The following is a 14,143-nucleotide window of genomic DNA, read 5'->3' as shown; positions in this document are numbered from 1 at the left end:
GGCAAATTCCTGACTTTTGGAGTTTCCCATCTGCTTATCTTATGGCAGAGCTGGGATTAACCTCTCTGTAAGGTTAGTACAGTTGAGGGCGTGTGAATAAGGCTGGAATGTAGGATGTCTGCACAAATACTGAACTTGTGGGAGCTGTTTTTTCCACTGAATGTCATATGCAGACTGAGAACAGGTAGAGTGGGACCTTCCTGCATCAAGAGCATGATATCTGGTGCTGCGGGCTTGGGGGTCTTTCTCTGCTCTGTTAAACCAATGGACCTCTGAAGTATTTTTAGTTTCTCCTGCTGTTCTGCAGTTGTCTGAGTTTCGTTATCTCAGTCTTTCTAATTAACTTTCAATTTTCAGATCATTAGTGGGTTCTACATCTGGTGTGATTTCTGGCTCAGATCTTGACCTATTGCATGTCCCCTTGCAAGTGGCATCACCTGCAAAATGGGCTGTCACACTCCTCTCTACTAGGAGTAGGATCTATAAGGATATTTAGAACAAAGGAGTTATTCCAGTATGGATGTATATGCTGAAGATGAGCCAAGTGGTCTTACCCTGTAGTTGATCAGTTCTTATGCCAGTTGCATCCTCAGTGGACGTTCCTGTGCAAAGTCCCAAGAGCAGCTCAAAGCAGGGATCTGTCAAGAGATAAACTATCAGGAGCACGTAGGATCCAGAAAACCTCTGTAATCTGTGACAGAGGAAGAGTACATGCCTATCCTGAAGCAGAAAAACAAACTTTCATATGTGGTTACTAACACCTCAACCAGTCAGCCAGAGACTTGTGCCATCAGTGGTCTGGTTGATCAAAGAATCTTCGTGCTTCACATTATACTGAGCACCATTGCACTACTTGTGGCATTAAGGTATTTCCAGTGTCATAAACTCTTATGGTGCTCGTCCAGTGTGTTCAGGCAGACTAGATTAGATGCTGTTCTGGTTGTCTGATGATTAATTTGGCCAGTGTGTCTACCATAACTCTCTGACTGTTGAAGCAGTGTTTCCTAACAGCAGGATCTAAATGTTGGGGGCTGGAGGGAGTGGAATGTGCTACTGCTAACTTGATCTATGACCTAGGGCAAATTATTAATCATCTAGTGAATGGGAATAAATCTTCCTGTAGTACAGTATATCAAGGGCTGTGAAGATTAATTAGTCTCTTGGAACTTGGAAGATGTAAATCACTACGTAAAGGTGTAGCAGTATTATCAGAAGCTGAATGGTGGATCAATCAGATGCAATTCTGAGTAATTTGAAGGAAAGTGGTTTGGTTATCACCTTGTCATAAGGGAATGAAAAGACACTAAAAGAAAGCAAAAAAACCCCCACCCTCGGATGTTTCAAAAACCAAACCAACAACAACAAAAAGTAAAAGAAAGGCTAGTACTACCCCCAAGATTAGGTTTCTGCCCTGTGTCCTGTCAGCCCTGCTGTTGTAGGGAATCCTGGCTCAGGGCATTTCTTGCAGACGTGCTTACTGTACCAAAAAAAAAAAGAAAGTGTGCAGAATTGCATCAGAAATCTAATTAAGCTCTGTGCAGGTATAAATAGTTTCCTTTTCTCATGCAAAGCTCTGCGGGGACTTTGCTGTTCTGATTATCTTTCTGCCTCCTTTGGAGGAGTGAGTATATGATGACTTTATTAGAAGTGAATCCGTCTAATATCTGTATCTTTCCATTTTGCAGCAGTTGATAGCTGCCTTGTGAACTCTGCTCCCAAGCCACGCGTAAACCAGAGGAAGTTAGATTTGAGAGATGACTAGGAGAGGTACTAAGAAATGCCTGCAGCTGTTTCCTACTTTCTTTTTAAGCTGACATAGTGGAAATTGTGATGGAGTTGTAACTTTGAGGCACTCTTAGAAACAGCCTGTTAGGACTTATTCTCTGCTTCCCTTGCAAATGGACGGGCACGATAGGGAAGGGATCTGTATGCAACTGGCAGATTAAATGTCCCTTAAAAACTATCAGAAATTCCTAGTGAGTTTTGATGGCCCAAAGCTTTCAACTTTAGATCCCACTCTAGCCCGAGTCATGCTTTGGCTGTCACTTGTTCAGGCTGCTGGATCAATTGAGTCTGCTACAGGTGGAAGTAACTGTCAGGGACACTGTGACTGTGCAAAAGGTGCTGCAGCCTAAGGGAAAGGGACCTTTGCAGAGCTTCAGGACACTTGTTTGATTGTGTGCCCATACTCTCCCTTGGCTCTTCACAGTATATTAATACATCTTTCAGGTCAGTGTGTTGTTTAAAAGAAAAACAAAAAAATAACCCAAGCTCAAAAAAAATACTTGATGGAAGTAACTGAAAGGCAATTGTAATCTCAGTTCTGATCATCCGCATTGTCTTTGGGCCTTAAAATTCACATAGCTAGCTCAATGCTCATTGTGTAAGTAGCCATCTGTTATGAACTACTGAAATTGTAGCCATCGGAAGACTTACTGTCAATGGATTGCCACTTTGCCTTTCTTTGAGGTAACAACATATTTGCTGTCATGCTATATACAGTTTTTAACCTGTTGAAATTTTTAGTTGAAATTTTTCTCACCAGCCACTACAAATTCCCATCCCATCCAACTGCTTTCACGGGTTGCAGCAGATACTTTTGAAAGGAAAAAGGATTGTAAAATAAAGGCTTGGGTTTGTGGGATTCAGTCTGTTCAAAACTGTTAGTGGTGAAAAGACGGCACATGCAAGTAGAACTTTCCTGGTATAAGCAAAGCATCCTGAGGATGCCTAAGGAGGACTTATATGCAGAGTCAGTGTGTTTGCATGTGATGAAACTTATTTAGTCTGAGACATTAGTCATGTGTGTTGGGGGGTTGCATGGGCAGGAATGCCCTGTCCCTAGCCAAGCCTCATGAATACTAGAAAGAGATGTGTTGTTTTACATTCGCTCAACATGTTCTTGCAGTGCTTTTGTCAGATGTGATGTGACTTCTATGCAGTTACTGTGGAGATGAGAGCTAGGACACCAGGGATCAGCTTCCAGATCTGCCTCACATTCTCCAAGCAGAAACATGGATAGATCCCTTAGCCTTTCATCTGCCTGTCCATCTGTAAAATGTGTGTCATATGTCATGTAAAACTGGAACTTTTGATTTCTCTTTAAAGCCCTCTGAAAAGCACTACCTAAAATACAGCATCAGCTTCTAGAAGCACGTACTACACAGGCCTTTACAATGTGAACTACTCCAAGTACCTGGCTCTTTTGGAATCAAATCGTGGGAACTACTTTTAAACTCTCATTACAAAAATAAGTTTCACTGACACAAATCCAAAGGTGAGATATTGCTAAGAAATTTGCAAGTCAAAGGAGTTGTGTCTTTTCTGAGTTCTGTGGAGTTGTTTGGAGTAGCTACCTCAGAAAGGAAGTGTGAACGTGCTTCTGAGCTTGGTTGGGGAGAAAAGAACACTGATAGTATTTCTTCTGGTGCTATGAGATGTGATTATTCATAGCTGGTTATGCTGTGCTGTGACCCTCCCTTTCCTATTCTTATTCAAGGAGTGAATTAATTTTAAAAATGCTGATATTTTTATCTTTGAGCATCTGAATTAGTGGGTCAGCTCACACCTCAGAGCTATTATTCCATGTTCTCTGAAGACTTCAATATCTCTGCAGTGCTTACTCTTCATTCTAATTTTGAAGCTTTGTTTGCAAGTGTGGCTAGTAACTACTACTGGCTTTAGAAAGAGGAAAGCTGAAAATAGGAAAAAAATCAAGACCAATGTAGTATATTACGCAGCCACATAGAAACATGATCTCATCCTTGCTTCTTTGGGCATTGCTCTTTATCAGGTGTGTGCTCTCCATGCTCAGAGATTACCAAGTTGTACTCACTGTAAAGTTGTACTTTCTCAGCGACTACTCCATTTTAGAGTGGAAATGCTTCTGCCTTATGCCCGGCTCCACTGAAAGTTTGCCAGATGTTTCGTCTTTGTAGTCTTCCATGTCAACCTCTTGTCTTGCTGGAGTAGTGCAGCCGAGAACTGCTAAAGACAGTTGTGTTAGGGACTATTTTGTTGAATGTTGGAGCCAGTCAGCTGGGTTGACAGAACTCCTCTGGTCTTTGGGATACATACTGTCGAGAGTAATGTTTTGTCTGTGTTTGCAATAGATGGAGTTTTGGACCTCTGGAAAGGTCACTTCAGTTAGAGTAGAAAAGGTTTGTAGGAACACAGTGTTGTGGACAAAACACTGATACTTGTGTTGCGGAACAGAAACATGAGTGATGCTTTTCAGTCCTGTCAGGCACAGAACGTGTGTCCTTGTCTAAAAGAAGATGGAGACTGTCTCAAGGTTGCTTCCTGTTCTGTGATGGATTCCGATACAGGGACAGCCTAGGCGGACGACAGTTTGGTATGTGTTAGCTTACACTGGTGCTTCATATACTGTAGCTGAAGCTCGTTAGCTTAGTTTTCTAGATTTTTGTCTGTAGTGCTCTGTGAGGTTTTTCCATTTTTCTGACCCCAGAAGGTAGTCTTAGAAGAATGAGAGCTGAAGATAGAGGATTTTACAGAGCCTGGGAGATCAGAATGTAGTTTTGAGTATAAAATTAGAGGAATTGCCTTCTCTGTATGGAGAATTAGATGTGCTGTTAAGTGGCCTGCTCCTGCACAAGCTGACATTCATGCTCTGGGTATATCCAAACCCTTTTGAGCCTGAAAAAAGCGTCACAAGTATGGGGTTTCTCTCTGTCCTCGTTTTGTTCAGCTGGTGGTGCAGCAAGTTGAAACTTCTAGCAGTCTGAAGTGTGGGGTTTATGGCATTGCTGCTGTTTTAGGTGATTGCCTGTGTGCACGCTCTCACTCTAAACCTCCACCAAATGGAAGATAGCTTATTTCACTTGCGCTGACTACTAATGTAGTCTGCACTGGCAGCCTAGTGAAAGGACGTGTGTGTGGGAGTCACCAGGCAGTAGAAACAGGCTGTACATGGATTTGTGCTGTAGCTCAACTCAAGGCAAATTGCACAGGAAGCTTTGCTCTGAACCAGTCAGGCAAAGTCATTGTTGAAATCTGAGGGAGGGAAGGGGAGAACAAGCTCCAAAGAAGAGGTGCTTGTTGGCTGCTTGAATGGTGAGGCTAACTTCTGGCCCATGGTGGGCTGTCTTTCTGGAATTTCCAATGCTGCTGTCTTTCTGTGCTTCTGATTTGAAGGCATATGACTTGCTGATTTCTGCTGTGGCATCAACTCTTGCCCATTTTCTGAGTGAGCAGCTGCCTCAACTGGAAATTCAGCCACGACACATGGTAATTAAGGAGCAGGGAAGAGCAAGGAGTGCTGTTGCGTGCACTGCCTGCATGGGCTCCTCTGATGAAGCACATGTTTGAATGCTGAGGAGGGTTGCCTCGGGATTCTTGTTGATTCACTATTCCAGTGCTCATGTATTGGGCTAGTTTATAGTAAGTGATCTGTCAAGAGCACAGTCCCTGCTGTTTCAGACCCTGTGTGAAGAGCGCTGGCTGACATGTCTCTACGCCAGGTTGCACAAATTGGCTTTCTCAAGCTTCCTTTCTGGCCTGGCCAGATGGTTGGTAACGAAGTGCTTATGACTGTGCCCTCAGAAGGAAGCAATGACTGAATCCAAAACCATGCTTTCAAACCTTCCACTTAGTTCTGTTTATGATTAGTGCTTTAATATCCTTTGGCATGCATGTTTTTCACACTGAAGTTTCCAGTCTAACAGGTGCCTCTCTTCTCAGTCTTCATGCTGGTCAGCCAGGTGCGTAGTACGTGCATCAACGACATCCTAGTCCATGCCTCAGCCACATCCTGAACAGCATTTCTCTGCTAGAGTTCTGGGTCAGACTCTGCCCAGGGGATATTCTTGCTCACTCCTCTAGGCTTTGCTCCAGATTCTCATGTGGTTACTGGTGTCTCTGTGATCTCACTGATACTCTAACCAGGGACATATGTAATTGCTGTATGTACAGTGGATATAGCAGAATTACTATATTCCTAGAATGAAGGGAGTTATTCAACTTGTGACAATTAAATTTGTCCTTAATGTCCATAGTATTTCTACAGGAGAGCAATATGTCAGCAGAATTGATTGAAGATGAAATTAGTCATACCCTGTAGTGCAAGAAGCTGGTGGTGTTTGATGCAAATACCACTGAGCCCATGAGACAAGGGAATAAGCTGTCACTGACTACATAACATGTTAACAGCTTTAACTATCTTACTTTTTTTTAAAAAATAACCTCTACAGTGGCATGGTGTAGACTGTGCTGAATACCCCAGCTCCTATGTTGGGCACATGATCTCTACCCCATAACCCCAAGCAGTTTTGTCTTCCTAGTCAGCGTGGCACTTAGTTTTCTCTTGTGTTTTAACTCCTGCCTACATTTAGCCTTGTGGACAGTTGTGTTCCTTTCCCTGGTGCCAGGAGAGCTCATAGCTTTCTCCTCTCCTCTAATCAGCACTGCAGTAGCTTTGTGGAGCAGAGAGTGAGATTTATCTCTTTAATAAGAATCGTCAGGATCCCACTGTGGAATGATACAGATAGTTGTTGCCAAACGGTCTGAGTAGGGTATGTAGCAAAAGGAAAGTGCTGAGAAACAGAGCTGGGCTGGACCTTCCTGCTATGGGGATTTAATCTCCTACATGGACTGTTTTTCTGTGAGATTTTGTTCTTCAAAAGTAATCTTCAGCAGCCAAGGCAATCTGACTGGTTCCCTCAGAGCTCAGTAGAGCCTGACTGTGAAGGCAAGGCTCAGAGGCAGAGCAGACAAATACTGTAAATCTTAAGAGATGTTTATTGCATTCCTCAAAAGATATCAGTCAAGGGGAGCAGGAGCTTACACACTTCATCTTTCCTCAATCATAGATGACGTGGAAGTGTAGACTGTGTTCTGTAGCTGCTGTTTGCTCTTTGCCAGCTGCATGTGTCCTCCCCAATACTGAGGAGATTGCTATCACGTCATCTGCCAGGGGTATTCTCAGGTGACTTTGGAAAGGCCACAGGAGTCCTTAGTGAAATATTTGGTTCATTGCAGTGCAGACTGAGGTTTTTATTCCTGTCCCTGTGGGACTGGTTGGACTGTCTCTGCGGCTGTGAGAAAACATACTGCCTCTTTAACTCCTCTTTTTTCCACACCTGTATGGCTAGATAAGAGCTGCTTCTTCAAAGCCTGGATATCATGTCTGTGAGGGATACCTGTGGAAGTGGCCACACTTTTCTTGTCAGGAGTTCAGTGCCTTGGGCACTTCACTGGAAGTTATGGAAATAAAATGTTGGGCTCCCTGTGGAATAAAACCTATTTTCTATCCCAGCACATGCACACTGGGATGCATCTACCCAGCATACTTCCTGTTTGCATTGTAGTTTGCCATGTGCATTAAAGTTTCTTCTGCTTTTTCTTGCAGGTGAAGGTCCAGAATATGGGGCCAGTGGGGAGGATGCCCTGAGTAGGATCCAAAGGCTGATGGCAGAAGGTGGCATGACCGCTGTGGTCCAGCGGGAGCAGAGCACCACCATGGCTTCCATGGGCGGCTTTGGCAACAACATCATTGTGAGCCACCGAATCCACCGCAGCTCTCAGACCGGTGCAGAGTCCACTGGAGCTGAGGGCACATCAGCACAGCAGTCCACCTCGCAGCAGCTGGCAGCTGAGCTGGAGGGACGGATCCTTTCCGAGTCTATGCAGCTGTCGGAGCATGGCCTGAGCCTGCAGACAGCCCCTGGTGGGAGTGAAGGACAAAGCGCTGGTGATCTGGACCTGCCAGAGCAGGCTCAGTCCTCCATGGACACTGAGGGACCAATTGAATACAGTGACCTAACTAATAATAACCATCTTCCTGACAGTACCAACTTCTATAGTAATGACAGCACCAGTGGGGAGTCGCGGAACAGGTAGAAATGAGTTGTGTGTTGGTGCTACCCTTGTACTGCTCAGCAGAGACCTGTACCTCACAGCTGGTCAGGAGCTGGAAGAGTAGGGACATGTGGCTCTGACAGAATGCTGATATTTCAGAGGGCTTCTCTCTCCTGGGTCAGTGGGGAGGGATAAGAACTGCAGGGGAAGCCATGGGGAAAAAAGCATACTTAACTTCTGACATTACTGCTGCTGAAGAGTTACAGGAATATGAACGATACTGGGTGCACATCATGCAGATTTTGAAGCCCCATGGTATCCCCTGAGCTCAGCCTTAACCCTGCAATTTGGTCAGTGTCATCCTTTGTAAAGCTTCTTTCCTTTCTAAAGGTCTTTCCTGCCCTTTTTATGCCTAGAGGATGATGATCAGTAGAGTGAAGAAAGGGAAGGGGGCCTGCAGCATCCTTCTGGAGACAGGCAGTCCCACCAGGCAAACCTGGGCGTGATGCTCCAGCTCCTTTGCTGGAGTGGAGGAGTCTTCCAGGCTGCAGTTCCACTACTGCGGCACAGCACTGCTTCCCCCTTAGAGCGTGGTATTCTGGGACCCATCCTGCCTGTGCTCTGGTGTTTTCTGGGAACATCTGGGCTTTGCATAAACGTGCATGGCTCAGGATCTGCTCACAGGTGGGGATCTTTCCTTTTCAAAAAGTTAGTTTAGTACTTGGTGAGGACTTAAGCAGAGCTGCTGAATAGATGGGTAGAGGGACAGGGGCTACCGCTGTCTAGTCAGAATGCAGTTCACACAAGGATGTTCTAAGCTGTGCCAATATAAACATAAATGAGCCATCCCAGTGCTTTCATGGTGCCAGGACTGAGCTGCATTTTCTTGGCAGAGGGCAGGAAGTGTCTTTCAGCTCCAGGCCAGGGTGTGAGGTATGGGTCTGTGATGTAAGGTGTTGCATGTGAAATCTTGACCTTGTACATGTAGTTTCTAGTGGAGAAAACAAGGTTCTGATATTTTGTTTTTAGTCTCAAATGTGATTTTCCTTTTCGTTTGTAACTCTCCATCCCTAACAGGCTCGTGGAGGAAGGACAGGGAGAGTGTGAGTGCTAACGAGGGAAACACCAAAGATCAATGTCATTAAAATATGACAAACCCTTGCTTGATCTACTGTCTTCATTTGTGTGATGGTTGTCTCTGTGTTCGGCCTTTGGAGAGGTACCTCCAGCTCAGAAACTCAAGGTAGCTCACAATGTCAGATGACTACTCCCTTCCCACGAAGAGAGCAGGCTCAACCTTTGAGAAAAAAATGGGAAATAGGGGAGAGCATTTGGGAGTCTGGAGAGGAGTAGGCACTTCTGTGTTTCCGATGTACTGCAGCAGAGTGAGAGAGGAGTGTTTCTTCTATCCCACTTAAAAATGTATGTAAAGATGCAGCACTATCTATCTTAAGCCAACAAAGAGGGCTCTGTTTGGCTGGCCTCTCAAGCAGAAAGGGGGTGCAGTATCTGGCTGTTCTGGATAAAGGAGTGCGTGCTCCCATGTTACCACTCTGCGGCGAGGGACCGCTTCCCCTGCTGTCTGAGCACCTGCTGGCAGCTGCTCTGCCTCTGCCTGGCTCCTCTAGACTCTGTGCGGCAAAGACATTACAATAAATAAGGCTGTCATTAGGCAGCACTCAAGCTCCCAGTCAGAAGAGTCTGTTAGAGAACATTAAGGAAATTTTCTCTTAAATCACAGCCTGGAAATGAACCTTAAATCAAATCAGCTGCTGCCAGGCCTCATTGCAGAGTGTTAATGAGGCTCTAAAACCTGCCCTGGGCCAACCACATCCCTGATCTGACAGGAGAGCAGCTTGAAAAACGGGATTCCCTTATGTGGTGAGGAAGGTTTCATGCATCCCTGTATTTTCTCAGTGTGGGGCAGCCTCAGGATGTGCTGGCACTTGTGAGCCAGAGGAGCTGTCTCCGCTGGAGACTTGGGCAGAGAGGGTGGTGCAGGTCCAGGCAGAGCTATTTACTGCGCTGCTTGAAAACAAACTAAAATAGGGCCTGGAGAAAACCTGCTTCAGCTCAACCTGGCATCTGCTCTTCCCTCTCCCTGCACAATTCCTGGAAGAGTCTTCAGGGCCATTCCTGGTAGATGCATTGCAGAGCATTTACAGATGTCCATTTCCATAGCCAGAGCCAAACTACCTACGAAAAAATTTCCATCAAGGTTGGAGAAAGATCTTCTGGGATGTCTCATTCTAGTGTTGACAGGTTCTCAAAGACCTAGCATGCACCATTGCTGGACACTCTGGCGTGGCTGCAGCACAGAGGCCTGAAGTTTGCTCTGCTGGGGACTTCCATGTTGTCCAGACCTGCCCCCCTTGGAGATCGTGGCTGGGCAGGCCATGAGCTCCAGTGGGAGCAGGAGCAAATCACAGCTGCTGTATTTGACATCAACTCAGGATATTTCTGAAACTCTAAAGCAGCTTTTCATTTGAGGCTCATAGGGGAAACTCCTCCAGATACAAAGGTAAGGATGGAGGCCTGATCAGAGCAGGCAGGTTTGATGTTTCTCCTGACCTGCTTTGTAGCTGTGGGCCAAAAGGTGCAGCCTAGCTTGTGTGTTCCTACAGGCTTTAAGCAGGAACAGTGGGCAGAGTAGGGGTGGGTGGGCTTAGTATTCAGATGCTGGCTTGAGTATGCTTTGTAGATGACATGCTGTGGCCACATGACAAAGTAGATGCTCTCAGTAGTGGTGGGCCTGTATGTAGAGAGCACAACACTGCTGCTTGAGTTTCAGACCTAGAATCTGCCATGCTCAGGTTCTGTCCCTGCCCTGAAAACTGATGGAGGGAGGTGGGTGGGTGGGAAGGAAGATGGAGAACAGGAGGGAAAATTGAGCACACTTATCCCATGGGCTCACTTCCTCCCTGTGGCTCACCAACCCAATTTGTTTCTTAGGCCTTCCATGATTCTTGGGAAGCAAAACACTCTCTGCCTTGGACTGCCCTGTTCTGGCCCAGCAGTCTTCCTTGGTTCGTTTGGGTAGGGCTGAGCTGATGTGTATCTGTGAGCAACACCCCTGAATCCACGCAATGCCCTGAGGCCTGGAGCCCTGTGCTGAACAGGAGGTGGTGGGACTGCCTGTGTCCAGGACAAGTGCAGCAGCTGTATGGGGCTCCTTTCCCAAATCTCACAGCTTACCTGCTTGCCGCAGTGTGATAATGCAGCACTGAGGCAAACACCTTGCCAGAAGCAACATGGAAATTCAACAGGAGCTGCCTGAGAAAACCAAACCAGAGCTGTGCATGCTTACTGGCCCAATTTAGGAGACAAAATGAGAGCTTTGCTGCTTAGGAGCAGGAAATAATCTTAAAAACTAAAAGCTTTTCTCAGCCTTAGCCTGCCAGGAGCCTTTAAATGTGCTAACAAAATCCTGGGGAAAGGAGAAATGCGGTACAGAAAATTTTATGTATCTTTCAAAAGGCTTTTGATAAAGTTCCTCACAAGAGGCTATTAAAGAAACTTAGTCACGTCAAGGGTGAGGGGTAGAGTCCTGGAGATTGATGCTGCCTGAGGTGGGAATTGAAGTAAAAAGTAACAGCCAGCTCTTGGCATGGAAAGAGGTTAATGGTGGGTTGGTTGGGTTCAGTGGAGCCAGTGTTCTCTAAAAGCCCTAATGAGCTGGAAGAGGAAGGGCATAGCTGAAGATATAAGATTATTTGGGTTAGCTTGGAAGAGAGAAGGTGCCAGAAGCCTGGGCCAGTAGGAGGAGGCAATGTTTGGAGCTGCTGTGTTGAGAAGGGGGCTTTTATACAGGTCCTCCACAGTGCTAACCTGCATGGGCACTGCTGCATCTGGTGAATGCTCCAGCACCTCTGGGCCTGTGCCCAAACCAGCTGGTGAGCACTGCCTGGAGGGGTGACCTTGCATCCCACCGGGCGGGTTTCCAAAGCCCTGGCAGGGGGTACAGCAAAGCGTTGAGACCCATTTCTGCCTACGAGTCTGTGGTTTCTGCCCCCTCTCCTTCACTGGCCTGTTTCTCTGCTTCCAGCAGCTCCATTTGACTGCCCCCGGAATCCCACAACATATCTGCATGTGGGCAGTGTGAGGTGACCCTACAGCTCAGTGGTGTTGGGATCTCAGCTCTGTGTGATGGTCAGGAGCTGTGCTGGGCAGGAAGGAGAGGACAGGGACCAGGTCACAGCTGGGTGCCCACGATTCTTTCTCGCCTGGGGTTACTGGCACTGAATCTGAGCACCATAGCTTGCCTCTCCACCCGCTGTGCAGGCTGCTGGCCAGGAAGCAGTTGCCCTCTCTGCTCTGTCCCAATCTGTCAGAGAAGCTATTCTCCAACAGGAAAAGGCAAATTAATTAAAGCGTGCAGTATCTGAGCCATCTGCCTCTAATTGGGATCTCGGTGTGCATCACATAAATGTCATGCCGCTGCCACCTTTGTTTGGAGGGGGCCATGGGCACACGAGGGAGCTGGGGGGGAACATGGCAGCCTTTCATTTCCAACTGCCACCCTCTGCTTGCCAATTAATGTCAGCACCCCTTTCTCCTTGCCCCCAGGAGCAGAGGCTTCTCTCTCCTCTGCCCTTCTGCTGCGTGGCTCCCGCTGCAGTAATAGCCGGGAGGTTCGTTATAGCCCGCTCAGTGCGCTCCAGTGAGCACGGGGATTTGTTTCCCCACAGAGTCTTGAACAGAAGCGCCTCTCATCTGTTCTTGGTTAGCTCCCTCGGCTCTGGTTTGTTTTGCCTTCCAAGTGGTTGTTGCTGGCATGCAGCACCGGCAGGAGCTGGCAGAGATCAAGCTGTCCTCCCCAGGGCACCGGCACCAGGCATGCTCCCTCCCAGCCAGGAGCTGGCGTCGCATAGAAGACACTGTGAATCTTCCCCTCTGCCTCCCATCCAAAAAACAATATGCTGTTGCTCAGCCTCCAAGCATCCACACTCTATGGTCTTGCCTGCTGATTTGGACGAGGCTTCTCCAGCTTGGTGGTGCTGCGCAGCAGGACTGCGAGGCCCAAGAACTGCATGGGCAGGGCTCAGACTACTCAGTGGGACAGGAAAGGTGTGAGCGATGGGAGGTGTGAGACCAGGAGGGAGCAAATGCAGGAAGAGGCAGCCGGATGCCAAGGTCTTCAGGAGAACCTGTTGCTGAAACTGGACCAGCGTGTGTGGAGCGCTGCAGCTGGGTTCTGCTGCCCTACTGAGCCTTCACTTCAGCTGTAGCTAGCAGGATGGTGAGCTCTGGGCTGGCACGTGGGTTTTTGTAGCTGCTGAGTTTTCTCATTCTTTCCTTGCATCTAGCTTGGCTGGTGGAGTTGGACTCTGAAGTCTCTGCGCTTTCCAAGCTCAGGAAAAACCCGAGGCCGCCTTCCACCTTTGCCCACTGAGATCCTACCTTCAGCTTTGCAGTGGCTGAGGTAAATAGCAGAGACTGTGCAATCTCATGCAAAACCACGAGCTGTGATGGTAGCATAGGCTTGGTTTTTTCTGTTTCATGGGCTCATCTACATGCCCAGGCCAATATTCCTACCCACGTGGGTGCCATGGGTACGCCAGTGCTATAGCTTTCTTCAAGCCCTTTCTCTGTGCCATGCAGATGTCATACCAGCAGAGCTCCAGGTTAGGTGCCTGTTGCTTTGAGCATCGTCTGGTGCACAGTAAATGCTGTCCTCATGTCTGCGCTGCTGGGAAGAGGGAAGTGTTGAACACCTGGGACAAAGCAGGAGACCAGAACGGGTTGTGGCAGGGCTCTGTAGCTGTTCTGTTGTGAGTAAATTGAGGAAAGGGACAAGAGGGCAAAGGGAGCAATAGGTGTTCAGCCAACATTTCCTAATGTGCAGTGGAGCTCTTGCTGTCCAGTGCTCGCTGCTGTGTGTTGAATGGGCTCTAGCTTCCTTTACCTGCACATATGAAGTGTCTTTACTGCACCCTACCTTGCACTGGTGTGTTAACTCTTTGAGTCCAGATCAGAGTGCCTGGAGTTGGAGACCTGCTTCAAGATGGCATGCTGCAGGGCTGCTCCCTGCCAGGAGCAAACCTGGGTCCTATGTGTCCATGCAACTGTGTGGTGGTGAGCTCAGGCGCTGCTTTGGGCTGGCAGCTGCTAGATGATTTCTAGGCAGAAAGGAGAGTGACAGGGAGGGGCTTTTGCCCTGTGCTGCTGAGGGCCTCCCACGAACCTGCATCTGCGCACCCAAGGGCAAGAGTGCTCTCCTGAGCATTTTGGAAAGCTGGCCCTCAGCAAACATGGGCTTGTGTTCCCTACCGACAGCTTTTATGTATGAACTTCGGTTAATATGGCACAAAGAAGAAAACGTTTTTAT

General features: G+C 47.4%; 1 protein-coding gene across 4 annotated transcripts in view; it reads left to right on the top strand.

Moving 5' to 3' along the window:
* The window catches only part of AMBRA1 (autophagy and beclin 1 regulator 1), a 133,195-nt gene extending 124,219 nt beyond the window's left edge, over window positions 1–8,976 (top strand). For all 4 annotated transcript variants that reach the window (XM_054067702.1, XM_054067701.1, XM_054067703.1 and 1 more), the window contains one exon: window positions 7,367–8,976. In XM_054067702.1, coding sequence (XP_053923677.1) covers window positions 7,367–7,857 — 491 coding nt within the window. In that variant the 3' untranslated portion in view covers window positions 7,858–8,976. The remainder of the gene's footprint in view (window positions 1–7,366) is intronic.
* Window positions 8,977–14,143: the final 5,167 nt, after the last annotated feature.

Source organism: Cuculus canorus, chromosome 5, assembly GCF_017976375.1.
Source record: "Cuculus canorus isolate bCucCan1 chromosome 5, bCucCan1.pri, whole genome shotgun sequence".
NCBI classification, from domain to species: domain Eukaryota; kingdom Metazoa; phylum Chordata; class Aves; order Cuculiformes; family Cuculidae; genus Cuculus; species Cuculus canorus.
This window is presented reverse-complemented; position numbering and strand designations above follow the sequence as displayed.